This window comes from Octopus sinensis, linkage group LG5 (assembly GCF_006345805.1).
Source record: "Octopus sinensis linkage group LG5, ASM634580v1, whole genome shotgun sequence".
In the NCBI taxonomy this organism is placed as follows: domain Eukaryota; kingdom Metazoa; phylum Mollusca; class Cephalopoda; order Octopoda; family Octopodidae; genus Octopus; species Octopus sinensis.
The window spans coordinates 30,998,941-31,018,558 of NC_043001.1; the positions used below are offsets into that span (position 1 = coordinate 30,998,941).

Genomic DNA, 19,618 nt, shown 5'->3' on the forward strand with positions numbered 1-19,618 from the left:
CAGTTTATATTAATGAATTCATATACAACTTTTTTGTCTTTTCGAGATAAGTGTAAACGAAACAGAATAGAAGAATACTTACCAAAAATCCTAAAGAGTGAAGGCAGTTGATGACATTAAGGAAGGGTCCTTTTTTGCCTTCAGTTAAGTCATTGCTCTGGAAAAGAGCTTCCTTATTGAGGCCAAAACTTTCACAACCTTTCGAGAAGTTCTCGATGTTTCCCATGGCAGCGAAGGGGGACTTCACGTTCTTGGCGTAAGATATGGCAGATTTGCCATCAGTTTCCAGCAACTTGTTGATAAGTCTGAAATAATAATGTCACCCATAAATATTTGAACAGTAAGAATATATGATATACGTGCATTTCTAAGCTTATTTGTAACAACTATTTCTAATTGAGGTTGAGGGCCAGCAATTTTGAGGAGAGGAGCATAGTCAATTACTTCGACTTGATTCGTACTTCATTTTATCTATTCTGAAAAGATGAAAGGCAAGGTCGACCTTGGTGGGATTTGAACCCAGAACGTAAAGGGCCGGAACAAATACTTATTTCTTTATTACCCACAAGGGGCTAAACACAGAGGGGACAAACAAGGACAGACATAGGTATTAAGTCGATTACATCGACCCCAGTGCGTAACTGGTACTTAATTTATCGACCCCGAAAGGATGAAAGGCAAAGTCGACCTCGGCGGAATTTGAACTCACAACGTAACGCAGACGAAATACCGCTAAGCATTCCGTCCGGTGTGCTAACGTTTCTGCCAGCTCGCCGCCGGAACAAATACTGTGAAGTATTTTTCCAACGCTGTAACCATTTTGCCAATCCATCTCCCTTAAGTTCATTTGTAAAAATGATTTCAAATTATTGGCACAAGCCCAGCAATTTCGGTGGAGGGGATAAATCGATCACACCGACCCCACTGTTCAACTGGTACTTATTTTGTCGACCCTGAAGGGATGAAAGGCAAAGTCGACCTTGGTGGAATTTGAATTCAGAACGTAAAGACAGACGAAATGTCGAAAAGAATGATATATTCATTCTATAACATATTTGGTTGTTACGTTAATGTTAACATTTTATGCCGTGAGTATTCAAATGTTAATTATGCGTCGAGGAATAATTAAAGTAATATTAACCATTGGTTTGTGTTGCTAGATGAACTAGGCCGTTGAGATCTATGTGTCCTTATCGCGATCACGACGTGGTATTAGTGACTAGATATGAACTAGCGATCACGGCGCGGAGTAGTCGAGTCCCCATGGATTCATAAAATTAACTGAATGTTCTGTAGTTTTGTTCCTTGTCTTCGACCCTTGATATTTCATTAGTTGTCAATTTGACGGTAAAAACAGCGCCCGACATAACGTCACCACCTAGCCCATGGATCCCTTTCGCAAAGTCCACTCTGCTGCAAAGTGTGGGACTAGATTTAGAGTCTGAGAGTGATTCTCTCCTTTCCATTTACCATTTTAGAGGTCTGAAAAACGTCACGAGTCGTGTACTACTTCCTCTGACCAAGCCATAAAATGTAGACACAGCAGTGTTATGAAGTATACTGTGTAAAACACCTCCAGCCCTGTACAACTGACGCGCATATCGTCAGTTTGTATTTGTGACTTCTGTTCCTACAGTGAGTATAATCAAACCAAAGGAATACAGAGCATGAAAAAAAGCGGCGAGCTGGCAGAAATGTTAGCACGCCGGGCGAAATGCGTAGCCGTATTTCGTCTGCCATAACGTTCTGAGTTCAAATTCCGCCGAGGTCGACTTTGCCTTTCATCCTTTTCGGGGTCGATAAATTAAGTACCAGTTACGCACTGGGGTCGATATAATCGACTTAATCCGTTTGTCTGTCCTTGTTTGTCCTCTCTGTGTTTAGCCCCTTGTGGGTAGTAAAAAAAATACATAGCATAAAAATATTCTCCTCGTTCATGTAAATAAGACCTAAAGAAATTTAAATAGACTATTTGAATAAAGTACAATTAAAAAAATATATATATTTTACCTGCATAAGTTAGTTCCATCTTGAAGGTAAGCATGGATTTGTTGCATTGCGCATCCGGGCTGAAAATTACGATAGAATTGAAAATATCAATGATTTATCATATTAGTTTAGTAGTTAAACAAATACATGTTTAGGCATTGTCTCCGAGTGTTCCCGTTCTTGAACTTGAATAAGTTTTTGTTACTCCATGAGCTCTTTGTTCTATTACACACTCGAACACATACTTATAATTATATTTGTGAAGGAAGTTTCAACAAACAACACATAAATGGCGGTGCCCCAGCAAAATGGCGGTGCCCCAGCAAAATGGCGGTGCCCCAGCATAATCAAAATCAAAATCAAAATCATATATACGCACACACATACACACTCACGCATTAAGATAACACATGTATACGAATATGCTGTGTGGGGATGGCATGCCAAAAAAATAGACCCAGCATTTCCCCTGCGTGTCATATAAGACGTTGAGGTGGATTTGCTCTCCGACCTCGTAAAACCCTCACCAGCAGCGACTATCCAAGCAGCCACAATTAGGTTGGATTGGAGGATCGTCGACTCAGTGGTGCAAAGGTGTCATCCGCCAGGGGTAGGGAACACCGATAAATGGTGGCTGCAACAGAGCATGAAACCCCCTCCTCCACGCATACACATACATAATAACAATATTAATATAGACACAAGGCCTGGAATTTAGGGGTGGGGCAGGATATAGTCGATCATATCAACTTCAGTACTTGACAAGCACTTTATTATATTGACTCTGTAAGGATAAAATGTGAAGTCAGGAATTTGAACTAAGAATATAAAGAATCGGAAAAAATACCACTAGGCATTTTGTTTGACTCGTTAACGATTCTTTCAGATCACCACCTTAATAATAATAATAATAATAATAATAATAATAATAATAATAATAATAATAATAATAATGATAATAATAATTATAAGGCAATCCTTCGTTTTAACTCGACAAAACTAAAACAAACACTCGGTTGTTTCCATGACAACTCGACAATTCAAACAACCGGGAAGTTACACAAAAAGTACGAAAAACTACACGTGCAAAACAATTTAACAATCGAAACGAACGGACCGGTACCCTACGAAAATGATGACCGTCAAAATAAAGGGCTGGACGTTGCTCCTCATATCCCGCAAATAAAACCAAAAAGGCATAAACGATCACGCGAGGAATATATTTCAATCCTACACGCTTATTTTACAGCAGTGCTCTACACAAAGAACGAAAACACAACAACATATACATATAAAATCTGAAAGAAAAATAACCTAAATAAAGACTTGGATACAGCAATGAATTCTAATAAACTAGCGAACATACGAAGATATATTCTCTCAGCAAAAAAAAAAAAAAAAAAAAAAAATCAGAAATAGAAATAGAACATTTAAAAGGAAAAATACATCAGGAAAATGTAGATAGTAACCACACAGCAATGCCAAATAATATAAACACTGAGATAGTAAAACACGAAGACATTTCCAACAAAAGCGAAGTAAACAACAAAAGACAACAAACTTATACCGTAGGAATGTATAATAATGTACAAAAAGCACCAATCCAGAATACCACAGACAAACATATGAATGAGAAAGAAGGCGAAGCAAATCTAAAACCTGGAAACAATGAAGGGGAACCTAATGATTATGATACTATAAAAATGAGCATAATCAAAGAACTGAAAACCACAGATCTCAGAATGGACCACCGATTATACCTCCCCAAAATCAAAATAGACAATAAAACATCAATAATAAATAGCATGAACCTGGCCGTCACGGAATTAATAGCCACAGAAACAAATGTCAATACCACTGAGCTAAATGACATAATATATGCAGCAGCCTCTGCAGCCACAAAAGAAGCTGGATACTCCCTCAAACCTGGGCACGACAAGATCCCCAACTTCTGGTTAAAATATCTGACAGGAACACACAAAAAGCTGGTTGAAAACTTTAATGACATATTTGCAGAGTCAGAGACAATGCCTGAATTGTTCACGAAAAGGAAAACTATCCTAATTCCCAAATCCACTGAAACGGCAAAACCACAAAACTGCAGACCAATAACCTGTCTCCCTACAATTTACAAAGCCTTTACTGCAATAATATCGCAGAGACTGAGCAAGCATCTGGAAGAAAACAACCTGTTTCCATAAGAGCAGAAATGGATGCTGCAAGGGCTCATACAGCTGTAAAGATCAACTAATGATCAATAAAGCCATAACTGAAAACAGCCACAGAAAAAAGAAAGGCCTTAGTGTGGCCTGGATCGACTAACGAAAGGATCCTCGGAACACTAGCCATGAACAAGGTAGCACGAATAATTATAAAATACTTAGGACACTCTATGAATAAACGGCAGACAGTGTTACAGTTCCAAACAAAAGAGGAACTCGTGAAAACCAAAGCCATCCCCATTAGAAGAGGAATATTCCAGGGAGACACGCTCTCTCCACTCCTTTTCTGCTTGGCACTGACACCTTTATCTGACATGCTAAATAAAACTGGATGCGGATACAAATGTTACGGCAAAACAATCAGCCACCTCTTACGTTACAAATGATAAAAGGCTGGAAACACTACTACAGACAGTACATGGATTTACCAATGAAATAGATATGAAATTTAGCTTAGAAAAATGTGCCAAAGCAACCTTGAAAAGAGGAAGACTAGTTAAGAGTAGCAACATCACACTAGATAAAGCCAATGAAATAAGAGAATTAGACCAAAGCCAGACATACAAATATTTAGGAATCAATGAACTAGATACAATACAACACACACAAATGAAAGAAAAAATAAGGAAAGAATACTATACACGAGTTAGATCAATACTGAAAACAGAGCTCAATGTTAAAAACAAGTTAATAGGTATCAATACTCTAGCTTTCCCAGTTATAAGTTGCAGCTACAATATCTTTAACTGGACACTAAATGAACTGACCAAAATAGACAGGAAAACAAGAATAATAATGACAAGATCTAGGATGCACCACCCAAAATCTGACATAGAAAGGCTATATATACAACATATAGAAGGTGGTAGAGGCCTTATACAGCCGGAAAACTATTATTAAAAAAAAAAACTTCTTGAGAAACCAAATAGTCTTTCCTTCCTTCATGCCAAGTTTAAAGAAAATATCTTTTGCATCTTACTTTTTTGGTCTCTTAAATATACTGCATTTTGTGGCATTATTTCAAGCCAGCCGGCTTTTTTTGCGCAAACTGCACGTGCATTTTTCTCGCGTACGCGTAGTATCGATCGCAACAGCTGATGTACTTGCGCGTACAAATGCACGTTCTCGCGGTTTTATCGATCGCATTCTCACTTGGAATCGACTTTTGTAATTTTTTCAAGATTTATACATGCTCTGATACCGTCGGTATCTACTTATCAAATTTGAGCGCAATCGGATGGAGGATGCCCGAGATACTAGAAGACACACACAGAGACAGACGGAACGGATTTTATATAATAGATGTTAAAACCAAATATCTCATGACTCAACACACAATAAAAAAATCTTAAACTTTTTGCAAAAACATTTATATACATACCATAAGTACTACAAAGCTTTTAACAAAGGCTCTATAAAATCTCTCATTACTACAATTAACCTTCTCCAATTATAATCTAATATGAACCGCACCAAACTTAGAGCTTGTCTCTTTAATCCAACGTCCACAAACTTATAACTGTATGTACCTGAATGTATACTTGACCGAAATATACTTCGTTAGCAATTATTTACTACACTAAGTTAGAAATGAACACACTTTGAATTCATACAAATTATGGTACAATCAATATGCTTACACTTTTCACAATCAACTAAGAAGTGCAAACATATTTTGTCCCTATTCCCTTTTTTTCCCCTTTACTTGTTTTGTCATCCAAGCACTCTTCCCCTTCACTGTTATTCTCGCTCCCTTTGTATAGATGCTATCAGCATATAGAAGAATGTATAGACAGAATGTATGAAAACTTATGGCATGGTAAACCTTTTGGTAAAAATGCTACAAAAAATCAACAAGATATATATTAACTGATTACGTACACAGGTAGGGTTTTTGGTACCTTCAAAGATACCGTTAATCCAAGAAACAATGGCAGATGGAACGCCTGCTTCTTCTTCTTTGTCGTATCTCTGAATGAGTTAATAAAGAAAAAAGAAAGATAATGGTTTATAAAGTGTTTACTGTACAAGTGTTTTATGAATAGGAGAAAATAAGTTCAAGTTCAGATTAGCCATAATTATCTTCCGCACCATGTACCTTCGATAGGAGAAATTTGTATATCATACATGTTATGCACATGAAGAAATTGAACAACCTCGAATTTGAGGAAGAATTTACCAATATACTGAGGGGAAATAATCTTAGGGACCTGAAAGAAGCTCTGCAGGCTTGAAACAGAAAATTTTAACAAATGTACAGAAATGAAGGACATTGTCGTAAGACAAAAGTTAATGGTTGACAAATAAATTAGCAGATTCTGGACTTGCGATAGGCGCATTCTATTTCACTTAGAAAGGTATGGCTTTGATATCCAGGAACAGACTGTTACATGAAAAAGTGAAGAATATCCCTTTTTGAATTACATTAGAACAGAAAATGCTGTTATAATTTGGCAGATATCAGCATATACCTTATTCATTAGTGTATAAGGTGCACTATTTTGTATTCGATTTAACTGAGAAAACTGCGATGCAACTTATTAATGGGTCAGTGCTAAAACATTGAAGGGGAAAAATATTTTGTATTATGATTTAATTCTGAACTTGGGACGTGAGTAAATATGGTGATCATGAAATTTCCATGAGATTATACAGCAGTATTCGCGGAGAGGATTTCCTTGATGGAATCTGAGACTTGGATAATCAATGTTTTATGTGGTATTCATTTGAAGATAAGGATAGCTCCATATTTTTCAAATAATAATTAAAGCAATGAAATAAAATACATGCTCCTGCAAGAAGCTTATCTCAAGATATCAACAGCTTAACATTTTAAAAACATTTAGTAAATGTGTTATATATATTATATATATTACCTGTTCCATTTTGCGTTCAATTTCGGCCCCAAGACCGGCTTTCTTTGCCCTCGACATGGTTCTAGTTAGTCTTTCTTAACTTAACAACGGGAAAGATTCTGCAAGAAAATATACACACAAAATAGTTATTCAGTCTTGCAAATATTCCTGATACACAATCTCTCTCTCTCTCTCCTCTCTCTCTCTCTCACACACACACACACAACACACACACACACACACACACACATGTGCATAGTAAATGAAGATAAATGGACAATGACAGTTGAATACGTGCTATTTATGTTTTAAAAGCAATCGGTGCACTATAGAAGCCAAATCATCAGCCATTTCTTCGAGCAAGCTTAACAAGAGTTAGTAATTAGAATATCGCTCTAGACCAGGTATTCTCAACCATTTTTTTTTACCTATGGACTCCTTTGATTGCTATTTTATTCTGGTGGACCCTCGTAGTCATTCGATGTTTAAAAACTAGTTTCATAGATACTTCTTTCAAAATTCCCATCTTGTTTTTCATACATAAACTTGCGTAGGTTGAACTATGTAAAATGTTAGAGAAAGAAATCTAGCTTTCTTGCAATATATACCAATACATACATCTGAATCAAACTTTCTTCAGGGGTCCTTACAATACTATTGTGGATCCCCAATTTACTGTGTTGCTGTGTGGAACCCCAAAAATCTTATCTGGATCCTCAAGGGCCATATGGACCCCGGTTGAGAACCATTGTGTATTAATATGATTTGCTTGTTCATACTTTAATAGCGATGATAATTATAGACTTTACAATGCTATATTTGTACGGTATAAACTCTACAGATACCAGTGAAATCGTCAGTTTGCGTGTGTGTATCTTACATATTAAAACTGAAAATGTCTGTGTGTGTGTGTGAGGGGGGTATGTCCTCGTTTGGCGCCAAAACGGCTCGACCAATTTTTCTTAAACTTCACACGTACATTACTTATGTGTCTGGGAAGGTTTTAAGTACAAATTGATTTTGAAAAAATGTTCGGGTAAACGGCGCGAGGAATAAAATTTGGGCGTGAGTGAACGGTGGGAGTAAAATTTTTAAGCTTCCAAGGGAAATAACCCATTCCCTTCTGGATATAACCACCAAGGGAAATAACCCATTCATTTTCAGTATGCTTATTTCTTAGTATTTGGACTATTTTAGTTATTTTCTCAATTCATCCAATACAACGCTTAAACAAGTAAATAGTATTCTCACAAACAATAGATCCACTTATTTTGGTTAGTGACTTATTTACGAATATACCAACACTAGCGCTGCTGAGGGTAATATTCTCTGGGAATGCACAAAAGCTGTATGGCAAGGAGCTTGCTTCCCAGTCACAAGGTTCCGAATTCAATTCCATTGTGTAGCACCTTGGGCAAGTGTTTTCTATTATAGATCGGGCCAACTGAAGCCATGTGAGTAGATTTGGTAGACGGTAGCTGAAAGAAGCCCATCGTATATATATATATATATATATATATATATATATGTGTGTGTGTGTGTGTGTGTGTTTATTCTTCACCATTGCTTGACAACCAGTGCTGGCGTGTTTACGTCCCTGTAACTTTGCGGTTTGGTAGAAGAGACCGATACAATAAGCACCAGGCTTAACAAAATAAAATTTAAAAAAAAAGAATAGAAAGAAGGGAAACAGAAAAATACTGGGGTTGATTGATTCGATTAAAAATTGCTCAAGGCGGTGCCCCAACATGTCCGCTGTCTAATGACTGAAGCAAGTAAAAGATAAAAGAGAAGAAAAAAGGTATAGGTACACACACACACGCACACACGCACACACACACACACACACACACACACACACACACACACACACACACACAGAGACACACACAAATGCATAGGGTTGCGTATGCCTGCGTGCATGCGTGCATGTGTATGTTACACCTTCTCGTCAAAGTACATTCACGAGAGATGCGATAAAGCAGTGCTTTGGTATATACATCTGTAGGGCATGTTCTAAAGAGTTGCGCTGATGCTCCTTTATCTTACTCGTAATTCTGAGTGGATTCTGTCGAAGAGTAACTGAACGAAGCTCGGCGAATATATATATATTTGTGTGTGTGTATGTGTGTGTGTGTGTGTGTGTGTGTGTGTGTGTGTGTGTGTGTGTGTGTGTGTGTGTGTGTGTGTGTGTGTGTGCGCGTGCGTGCGCGTGTGTGTGTGTGTGTGTGTGCAAGAATCATATTACGATGTAATCTAAATGGCAGAAATCTATCAGAAGAAAAGAAAATCTCCAGTTCTCCATTTTTTAAAGAAAATTCTCTTACAGATCTGGCATTTGTGTTTGTCTCCCGCCACCGCTTGACAACCGGCGTTGGTGAGTTTACGTCCCTATAACTTAACGATTCGGTAAAAGAAACCGATAGCATAAGTGGCAGGCTTTTAAAAATAATACTGGAGTCTATTCGTTCGACCATAATTCTTCAAGGCATGGCCGCCGTCAAATGACTGAAACAAATAAAGATAAAAAGATATGTATTTATAAACCTTATAAATACATATCTTTTTAGCTGTTGTTTCTAGAAACTTAAGTGACCGTGTAAAAATTCGTCAGGTCTTTAGTGAATATCATAGGGTACAGAAAGCTTCAAATGTTCAGCTCTTTTAATAAAATACTTCGTGGTAACTTTATTCTTGACAGTTTCTCGCATACTTACCAGATGTCAGCCTATAATGCGAGGTGATGAGAATTTCGAAAAGTACTTCAGAATGTATTAGCAAAAGCAAGTCTGTTAGCATGCCTAGCTGTACATTTTGGCATATCAGTGAGATGTTAGGTATGCGGAACCAAAAATGGAGAATGAAGATCGGTGATTTGAAATGCAGCTTTAGAAACGGTTGTATGTTTGCTTCTCTTCGAAAGTATTTCGCTATGGGTGATACTCATTCGTGTTATATTATTTTGTTCGGTGCATTAAATGTTATCACTAACTTATTTGAGGTCTGTAACTTTGAGCTTGACATCAAAGTGACATAAAGACGTCTGTGTGCTACATTAAAGATCTTAATTACTTCATATTATTTGATGGCTGCCAATACATCAATCCAAATTAACAATCATTAGAACAACGAATGCCGTATAAGATTCGTTCTGGTTCGGCTTGCTCTGAGTTCAAGCATCCTCGAGTTCAACTCTTCCTTTCATCCTTTCGGGTGGTTGATAGAATAAAGCAATAATCTAATATTAGAGTCGAGTCTTCTATCTGGAAGAAACCTGTAGCCAGACCTAGAGAAGAATGGATCCCACTAGATTCAGAATCCCAAAGTTTACATAAAGATTAATTCAATACGTAATGATTAATTTGCGTCTGGTTTGACCTTCAAATAAGAGGGTCTGGATGACCGAGAGCCTTTTCGAAGAGTGATTTACAACCATCTTTTTGTCCTACAGTAGAAAGGTACATATTATTTTCAACAAAGCGTTGCTCATTTTAGACAATGTACCTTTCTTAATAGACCTTTCTTATGATGTGAGAGCATAATATATTTCCAAGAATATAGTTTCTTTGCTCCAGCCAATTGATGAACGTGTAATAGCTTATCGTACGTTGAGAAGAACTTTCAAACAAGTTTTGAAAGCAACTGGTAAAGAAGATAAACCAGCAGCTAACAACTTCCGGAAGAAGTCGTGGCCGTGTTAGTGAATGCATTGCTAGTGCCTCATAGAGAAAGTTTATTAAATGAGGAGCTGACCCTGTTACAGCAAAAACAAGCAGAGAATACTGAGGAAAATACGAAAAAACTCTACGAATTTCATTTAAACTGATTGAAAAGAATACTACTAAAGAGTTAGCACTTAGAGATGAAGGTCGTAAACGTAACATAAATATTAAAAGTGATTACAATGCGCTCAACTCCTACACTGAGTTGTACAGAGATGATGGGCCACAAGCATTAAACACTTTTGGATGAGTTCTTCAGCCTTCAAGTAGAGGATTATGATAGAAATGTCCTTCATCCTGCCAGTAACTCTCATTCAACCACCACTCCTCAAACAGTTCTCAATATATTTTGCGGTAAGTACATACCCAACTACGATATTATTAAATTACGTATTTCACTTTAAGTATCTTACATAACTCCGATATTTTTGCATTCATTTATTGATTAGTATTACACTCTGTACTTATCTTACGGTTCATATAAAAACCCAGAGTTGAGGACATCAGTGAATTCTCACCACCTCGTCGCCGGAGCTAAGTTAATTCCGTGCAATATAAGTTAGAGTTGGAAAAATTGGGTTTTGGTTTTGTCATGACAAGGCGGAATTACGATAAACACACAAACGTACGTCCGCGCACACACGCACACACACACACACACGTGTGTGTGTATGCATCTATGTATATGTGATGGTGTATATATGTGCGCGTGTGTATCGTTGGCGATTTTCTTTCTCCGTCTTTCCTTCCTTGGACGTGAAATAAAGTGTCTTGCTCAAGAACACAACACACTGCCCGGTCCAGGAATCAAACTTACTACCTCATGATTATGAGCCTGACGAGCCATGCTCTTCACACACAATCATCTGCATACTAACATATACATTTCCCTGTGTGTATGCGCCTGTGTGTATATGCATACATCAAAAGGGAGTAGTGTACAGGAAAAGGGAAAATAGAATAAAACAAATTAACAAAACAAAAAAAAACAAAAAATCAAAGTAAAAGCAAACAAACATATAAAAAAAAACAGTTTTAGGAAGGAAAAAAAAGATATATAATATTTTATCGTTGAAACTATTTTCAACGCCGAGGAAGGATAGGAGATTTGATTGAGGTAAAAGGCCAACAGTTGAGAATTCGTAGACAAACACACACACACACACACACACACACACACACACACACACACACACACACACACACACACACACACACACACATATATATATATATATATATATATAAAGAGAGAGATAGTTTGATATCAACTATGTACACCAGCCTAGTCATGTAATGCCAAGCAGTTGGCTCGGTTTCAAAAATCTAAAGCTAGACGAGGAAGCTAACTATTATTCACCTGCCGCACTCTCTTCCTCATTTATCTTTCAGTGTTTTCGTCACACTGGAATGTCTACAAGCTTATATACGTATTACCAAAACATCACCCTTTTATGGGTTTCGTTTTCTTCGTTTTCTTCCCCTTAGTTATATTCCCTTCCTTTCTTTCTTCCTTGCATTCTTTCTTTCTTTTTTTTTCTTTTTTTTTTTTGCTTAAGTGGATTCCTCATTAGATGTTTGTTTCATTTCCCCTTTCTTTTGTAACAATTTCCTGGTAGTTGCCAAGTAAGTTAGTTCCTTGTATTCCCAGAAAGCGGGCTAAAAAAGGAGGTGAAACTAAATCTTTTTATAGTAACTTCAAAATTTTATTGACTTTGTTCTTCATATTAAATATCTTTTTTTACTCTAGGCACAAGGCCTGAAACTTTTGGGGAGGGGGGCGGTCGATTAGATCGACCCCTGTACGCAGCTGGTATTAATTTATCGACCCCGAAAGGATGAAAGGCAAAGTCGACCTCGGCGGAATTTGAACCCAGAACGTAAAGACAGACGAAATACCTATTTCTTTATTACCCACAAGGGGCTAAACACAGAGGGAACAAACAAGGACAGACATAGGTATTAAGTCGATTACATCGACCCCAGTTCGTAACTGGTACTTAATTTATCGACCCCGAAAGGATGAAAGGCAAAGTCGACCTCGGCGGAATTTGAACCCAGAACGTAAAGACAGACGAAATACCGCTAAGCATTTCGCTCGGGGTTCTAACGTTTCTTATTTCTTTATTGCCCACAATGGGCTAAACATAGAGGGGACAAACAAGGCCAGACAAACATATTAAGTCGATTATATCAACCCCAGTGCGTAACTGGTACTTAATTTATCGACCCCGAAAGGATGAAAGGCAAAGTCGACCTCGGTGGAATTTGAACCCAGAACGTTATGACAGACGAAATACCTATTTCTTTACAACCCACAAGGGGCTAAACACAGAGGGGACAAACAAGCACAGACAAACGGATTAAGTCTATTACATCGACACCCAGTACTTAACTGGTACTTATTTAATCGACCCCGAAACGATGAAAGGTAGAGTCGATCTCGGCGGAATTTGAACTCAGCTCGTAAGGGCAGACGAAATAACGCTAAGCATTTCGCCCGGCGTGCTAACGTTTCTGCTAGCTCGCCGCCTTCCTTATGCAATATATTGAAATATACCCATGGGTGTGCTGTTAGAAAAATTATAGAACCCCCCCCCCCCACACACCACATACAAAAACCCTAAAGATTATATATTATCTCGATGTTGTTCAATGATTTGCTTGTTCATACTTTAATAGCGATGATAATTATAGACTTTACAATGCTATATTTGTATGGTATTAACTCTACAGATACCAGTGAAATCGTCAGTTTGCGTGTGTGTATCTTACATATTAAAACTGAAAATGTCTGTGTGTGTGTGTGGGGGGGGGTACCAGTTGTTTCTTTTCTCATCTTATAGAATTCGGAATTAAATTTTCCAATGTCATACAATATTTTAAAAATATAATAAAATTTTGCATTTGATTATTGTACTTCGTCAAATTGGCGTTTGGATTTGAACCCAGAAACACGAGGCACAAATTAAACTGTATAAAAATTCTACTGCCGTTCATTGCATCTAGTTATGGCCTTTTTGTTTTAAAGCTTAGCCAAAGAAGGAAAGATAACATCTGGCCCATTTTACCGGTGTTTATAAAGAAGGAAGAAACAGGACGTTGGTCGGAATAATTGCAACGGAAGAGATTCTGCTAAAAGCAATCAAGGATTAATTTTTGTAATCGGATGACGGCAGATTAAGTCTACAAAACAGAATAAAAATAGAAAAAAGGGATCTTTTCGGTTTGAACGGCAGTTTTTTAAAAATAATTTCCACGTAACTAAACACTTTTAAACTTCGTATATTGGTAGAAAGTGTTTATAAAACATCTTTTTCTCTTGGCTTTATTGAGAAAATTCTATAGTTTGTAAGATATTTGTTGTTGTTTTTTCATCAATTTCTGCAATTTCAACCAATCAATGACTTATATTGAGGTGAAAACATTCTGTGCCGTATGAATATGTCCTTTGTTTAAGAAACAGATTGGGTTTATTTACATTTCTGAAGAAAAAAGATACCCTTCCCCCCACTCTAACCCTAACCCTAACTAACCCTAACCCTAAAACAGATTGAAATGCAATAGATCGATACTAGGGTCATAATTATGGGTGACAATTTCATATGACACCGCTAGAAAAAACTGCCGTTCAAACCGAAAAGATCCCAAAAACGATATTCTATTAAAAATATTGTCATCTTGTTCGAATAGCAGTTATTTACATGATCACTGGTTTAAAATGAATTCATTTCATCTTCATTTGGGGCAATTTTTTTTCTATTTTAATCATAGCCCCATTGCCTCAAGTCGACTAGTGTGAGTGTAATTTAGTAGATGCGGAAATCCATTAGAGGAAATGTCCCGGTGTGTGTGCGTGTTAACCCAATACCTGGCCTTTGGGTGCCTTTAACAGACTCCACTCTATTGCAACAACTTGAACTTCGTCTCCTAATCTGATAATAAGTTCCTCCCACCTGCCTTGAAGACCACGAGAAAAGTCATGGACGTTACCCTTCTTACACAGACAAAGCCGTGGAAAAGAAAACAATAAAAATATCGTTAACATTGAGTTGTATTCTACGTTGTATGATAACATTTTTGTCCGTTTGTATCTATTAAATTTGTGTCTAACTCAACATAAAGAAACCCAGCCCTTTCCATGGAATAGAAAACTAATTGGTGTCTTTTGATAACCGCCACGTTTATGCTCCTGCCAACCTGTTACAAATTCTTTCTTCTACGAAATCAGTTGATAAACAGCATTTCGGCACATTTACCACAATTATGCATTCCAACATTTCCATCATGATCTTGATTGAATGATAAAGTATCTATTAGTTAATTACCTAATGCCAATGTATAGAGTAATCAAAATAAAATTGATGTCTTTTTTTTTCTTTAATTTCTAACTGGAAAGGTTATTTATAAATGGTCGTATCAACTTTGACCCTTTCTACAAAATCATGTTGCCTCGTTAGATAAAACTGCAAGTATTCGTAAGCATGAGAAAGCGTGGGTATGATAAGAAGGTGAGAATGAGAGAGAGAGAGAAAAAAGGAAAAGTAAAAGAAGCATTCCATATATTTAGTATGTAGCGAGGTGGATTCTCTTTTAACTCTCTCGTATTGTATAAAAGCAGTTGGCTGAGTTTTTATACAGATGAAATCAGGGCTGTCATATTTGATTCCAAAGAAAACATATTTGTTTGAAGTACTGTTTATTCTAAAAATTTGAAGTAATGTCAGAAACACCTGGTGAATCTTCGTATACGGCTTGTGTGTGTAGGAAGCGGAGATATAATTTGCCAGTCACGAGGCAACAGCCAAATTCTTCTGCTAGGTGTCATTAGACAGAAATACCGGCGGCAATGTGATGGTGACGATGGTAGCAATGTTCGGTGGTTTGGTTTCGGCTATTGGATGTTGCAGAGGTGGAGGATGGAACAGTTCCGACGGCTGCCATGATCATGATGTAAAGGCTGTGATAAGTGATAAAGCGGTTCACTACACTTTTTTTAGTCTGCAAGCCAGAGAGAGAGAGAGAGAGAGAGAGAGGAGAGAGAGAGAGAGAGAGAGAGAGAGTGAGAGAGAGAGAGAGAGAGAGGGGGTAGAGAGAGAGAGAGAGAAGAGGTGGTAGTTAGATACGAGAGTAGTAGTAAGAGGTAGAGAACTTGTTAACAATGTATATATTTATATATTATATATATGTATTATAAGATATATATATATATATAATATATATATAATATATATATATTTATATATATAATATCTATATATATATATATATAATATAAATATATATATATATAATATATATATATATAATATATATATATATTTATATATATATAATCATTCGTATATATAATATATATATATATATATATATATATATATTTACTATATATATATATAAATACTATATATATTTATATATATATAATCATTCGTATATATATATTATATAATATTCTATATATATAGAATAATATTATATGTGTTTGTATGTATACACTCGAACACATACATGGATGGATAGAGTTAACAGAAAGAGAGAGAGGAGAGAGAGAATGAAAGAGAGAGAGAGGAAAGAGAGAATGAAAGAGAGAGAGAGAGAGAGAGAGAGAGAGAGAGAGAGAGAGAGAGAGAGAGAGAGAGAGAGAGAAACTAAAAATAAAATGTTAAAAGGTAAAGCGATTGGCAGAAGAAAACTGAGATCTACCGTGTAGGTAGCAAGAAAAACTGTAGGTGTTTTAAAGGCGGTTTGACTCATGTGGAGCAAAGGGAACATTAAAAAAAAATAAAATAAAATAACATAAAAAAAGAACAAAAACGAAAAATGCTTTGAAATAGAGAAGAAAAAAATGCAGACAGACAGAAAAGTACAAGAGAGGAGAACAGAAATGTGAAGGAAAAAATAAAAGCAAAAAAAAAAAAAATGTGAAAAAAATTAAAATATATTCTAAAAGGAAAAGAATAAGAAAAATGCCAAGACAAATAAGGAAGGATGAAGGGAGGATGAGGGCGAATTACAGCGGATGGTTGTGTGAAAAAGAAATGATACTAAATTGGAAGTTTTCTGTGGTTGAAATATTTCGTAGGAGGCTATCTATCTTGTTGCTATTTCATTTATTCATTTATTTATTTATTAGAAAATAATTTCTCTCTATCAATCTTTCTAATTTATCTTTCGGACTTCATTTTTGCTCTCTCACATTTTTTTGTAGTAGACACATTGTGGAGGCGCAATGGCCCAGTGGTTAGGGCAGCGGACTCGCGGTCATAGGATCGCGGTTTCGATTCCCAGACCGGGCGTTGTGAGTGTTTATTGAGTGAAAACACCTAAAGCTCCACGAGGCTCCGGCAGGGGATGGTGGTGATCCCTGCTGTACTCTTTCACCACAACTTTCTCTCATTCTTACTTCCTGTTTCTGTTGTACCTGTATTTCAAAGGGCCGGCCTTGTCACTCTCTGTGTCGCGCTGAATATCCCCGAGAACTACGTTAAGGGTACACGTGTCTGTGGAGTGCTCAGCCACTTACACGTTAATTTCAAGAGCAGGCTGTTCCGTTGATTCGGATCAACCGGAACCCTCGTCGTCGTAACCGACGGAGTGCTTCCATAGTAGACACATTCTTAATAAATGAAAATACCACGGCCAAAAGTCAGACATTGATAAAGAGCTTATTATATGCTATCAACTAACATTATCTTTCAGCGAATATTCTTCATAGTTACTTAAAGTTAAAACTGAGTTTTCTATGGCCTAAGTGCTTTTCAAACTTTTTGCTGGAGCGGAACCCCAAGGAAGCATTCCACTGGCTCGAGGAACCCCTGTGCAATAATTTAATAGACTTATGCACACATATCTGCACAGGAGAATTAAAAATTACTGCCGATTTTAGCAGTTTTGTAACTTCTTGCGGAACCCCTGTACTGTACTGGCGGAACCCTAAGGTTCCGCGGCACCCTGGTTGAAAACCACTGCTTTACACTGTCATTGGAAATTCAGCCAAATTTCTCTCAAGTAACACTCCTGATTCTTATGAAGCAAAGGTTATATTAGAAACGGTGGGCTCTGGTATTCGAAATGAAAGGATCATTACAGTTGGCACATCTTTGATCACCTATCAGCTCGAGCAGGTTCTATCTAAATCAAACGGCGACAGTAACCACAGCAATCGTGGAGGCGCAATGGCCCAGTGATTAGGGCAGCGAACTTGCGGTAGTAAGAACGCGGTTTCGATTCCCGATCCGGGCATTGTGAGTGTTTATCGAGCAAAAACACCTAAGCTCCAGGAGGATCCGGCGGGGTTGGGGTGAACCCCGCTGTACTCTTTCTTCCTACTTCTACTACAAAGCAGATGAACCATGGTGTAAACTTTCAGACCCTAGTCTAGACTGCGAATCCTTTCTACCCCAGGATGGTTCAGCTCTCCACCCGTTAAAAGCCACCGTTTACGGAATGAGGATAACAACGTAGCTTTCGCGCCCGTGCAGCCACCAGTCTGTCGCGTGTGGTTGGTGGATCTTCAAATTGCCACACGCATTCTTAGTAGCTTAGAGTAGGCTCGAATTAGAGATTATTCTTTGTGGCTAATGGCGTGAGTCCTGATTGGAAGAAGAAGAAGGTAAACTAAATATTTAATCCATCACTAAAAATAACAAATACTATGTAATATGTTAATGACACAAAATACCCTTGTCGTATTAAATAAAAGAGTACGCGTGGCGGTTTTGGAACGACGAAGATAATGAATCATGTGTTTTCCCCCCCGTTTATTCATTTCAAAGAAAACCATAAATAGGCCAAATCAATAGGTTGTGAAACTACCAAGTCTGTGTCCTTTCAATCAGCATTTATCAGTGATCATGCCTAGCTTGGACCGAATCAACTTCAGTGTGTTATTAATATTCAGTCACAGTAGCAAAATCATCCTAATAATCACACCCAGCCATATAAAATGAAGAAAATACTCGTTAGATTATGAGGTCTAATATTCCTCTAAAATGGTAGAATAATCACGGTTGGAATGCCTTGGATCGTAGGTCTATCGTAGCAGGGCTGATCTGGGTCTTAAAAAATGCCACTTCCAAAACAACAACGGTAACAACTGATCAGATTTAGAAAGACGTAAGTGAAGGCCAACTCTGTGGAAAACTGTGTTTAGAACTAAAAAGTATGAAACCGGTTACTGAGGAAAATTACCCCGGAATATCTCCCAGAGAGAAAACAAACAGTTAAGTTAGTGTTAGCATATTGATATAGGAAGTAAAACTACTATGTTTAATCCAGATTGCCATCGCAGAGAAGAGAGTACAACGTTAGCCCAGTGTTTAAATCTTATCGAGGCAAGTAAGGGCGACAACGCAGAATATATCAATCAATTAATTATAATTATAATTATGCATGCGCCGAGGAGAAGAGAAACCGTCTGCCTGCACAAAGAGCTAATATTAATTTAATCTGATCTTGCACTAAATTTATTCTGATGTATGAATCCCAGTGGCTTAGTTTAGTGGCTGAAACAACTAATGATACATAAAAACACACACAGAAAAAAAAAACTTTTCGGTATTCTCTTGTTTTATAGAATGAGTTTTATCAATCCAATTTCTCGCAAATAACATTTATAAATAATTAAACCATTAAAAGGTTAGCGTAGCAGAAGAGGGAGTTTCTTTTTTGTACCTTCTGCGTTTGAATCAATATTCGAAGACATCTTGGTCGAGATCATCTTGCAACTATTTACCGAAGTGGATTCAATCAACTATATCGATCGTTTAGAAATCTGCGACCTTGAGACGATATACGAACCCGATTAGTCAAATCATTTATTAATTTG

At 37.1% G+C, this 19,618-nt stretch overlaps 1 protein-coding gene across 1 annotated transcript in view; it reads right to left on the reverse strand.

The window, feature by feature from the left end:
* LOC115211794 (transgelin-3) overlaps positions 1-19,618 on the reverse strand; it is a 31,115-nt gene that overhangs the window by 702 nt on the left and 10,795 nt on the right. The window contains exons 2-5 of the mRNA XM_029780496.2: positions 7,088-7,185; positions 6,093-6,182; positions 2,011-2,069; positions 83-305 (exon numbers count right to left, since the gene is read on the reverse strand). Coding sequence (XP_029636356.1) covers positions 83-305; positions 2,011-2,069; positions 6,093-6,182; positions 7,088-7,144 — 429 coding nt within the window. The 5' untranslated portion in view covers positions 7,145-7,185. The remainder of the gene's footprint in view (positions 1-82; positions 306-2,010; positions 2,070-6,092; positions 6,183-7,087; positions 7,186-19,618) is intronic.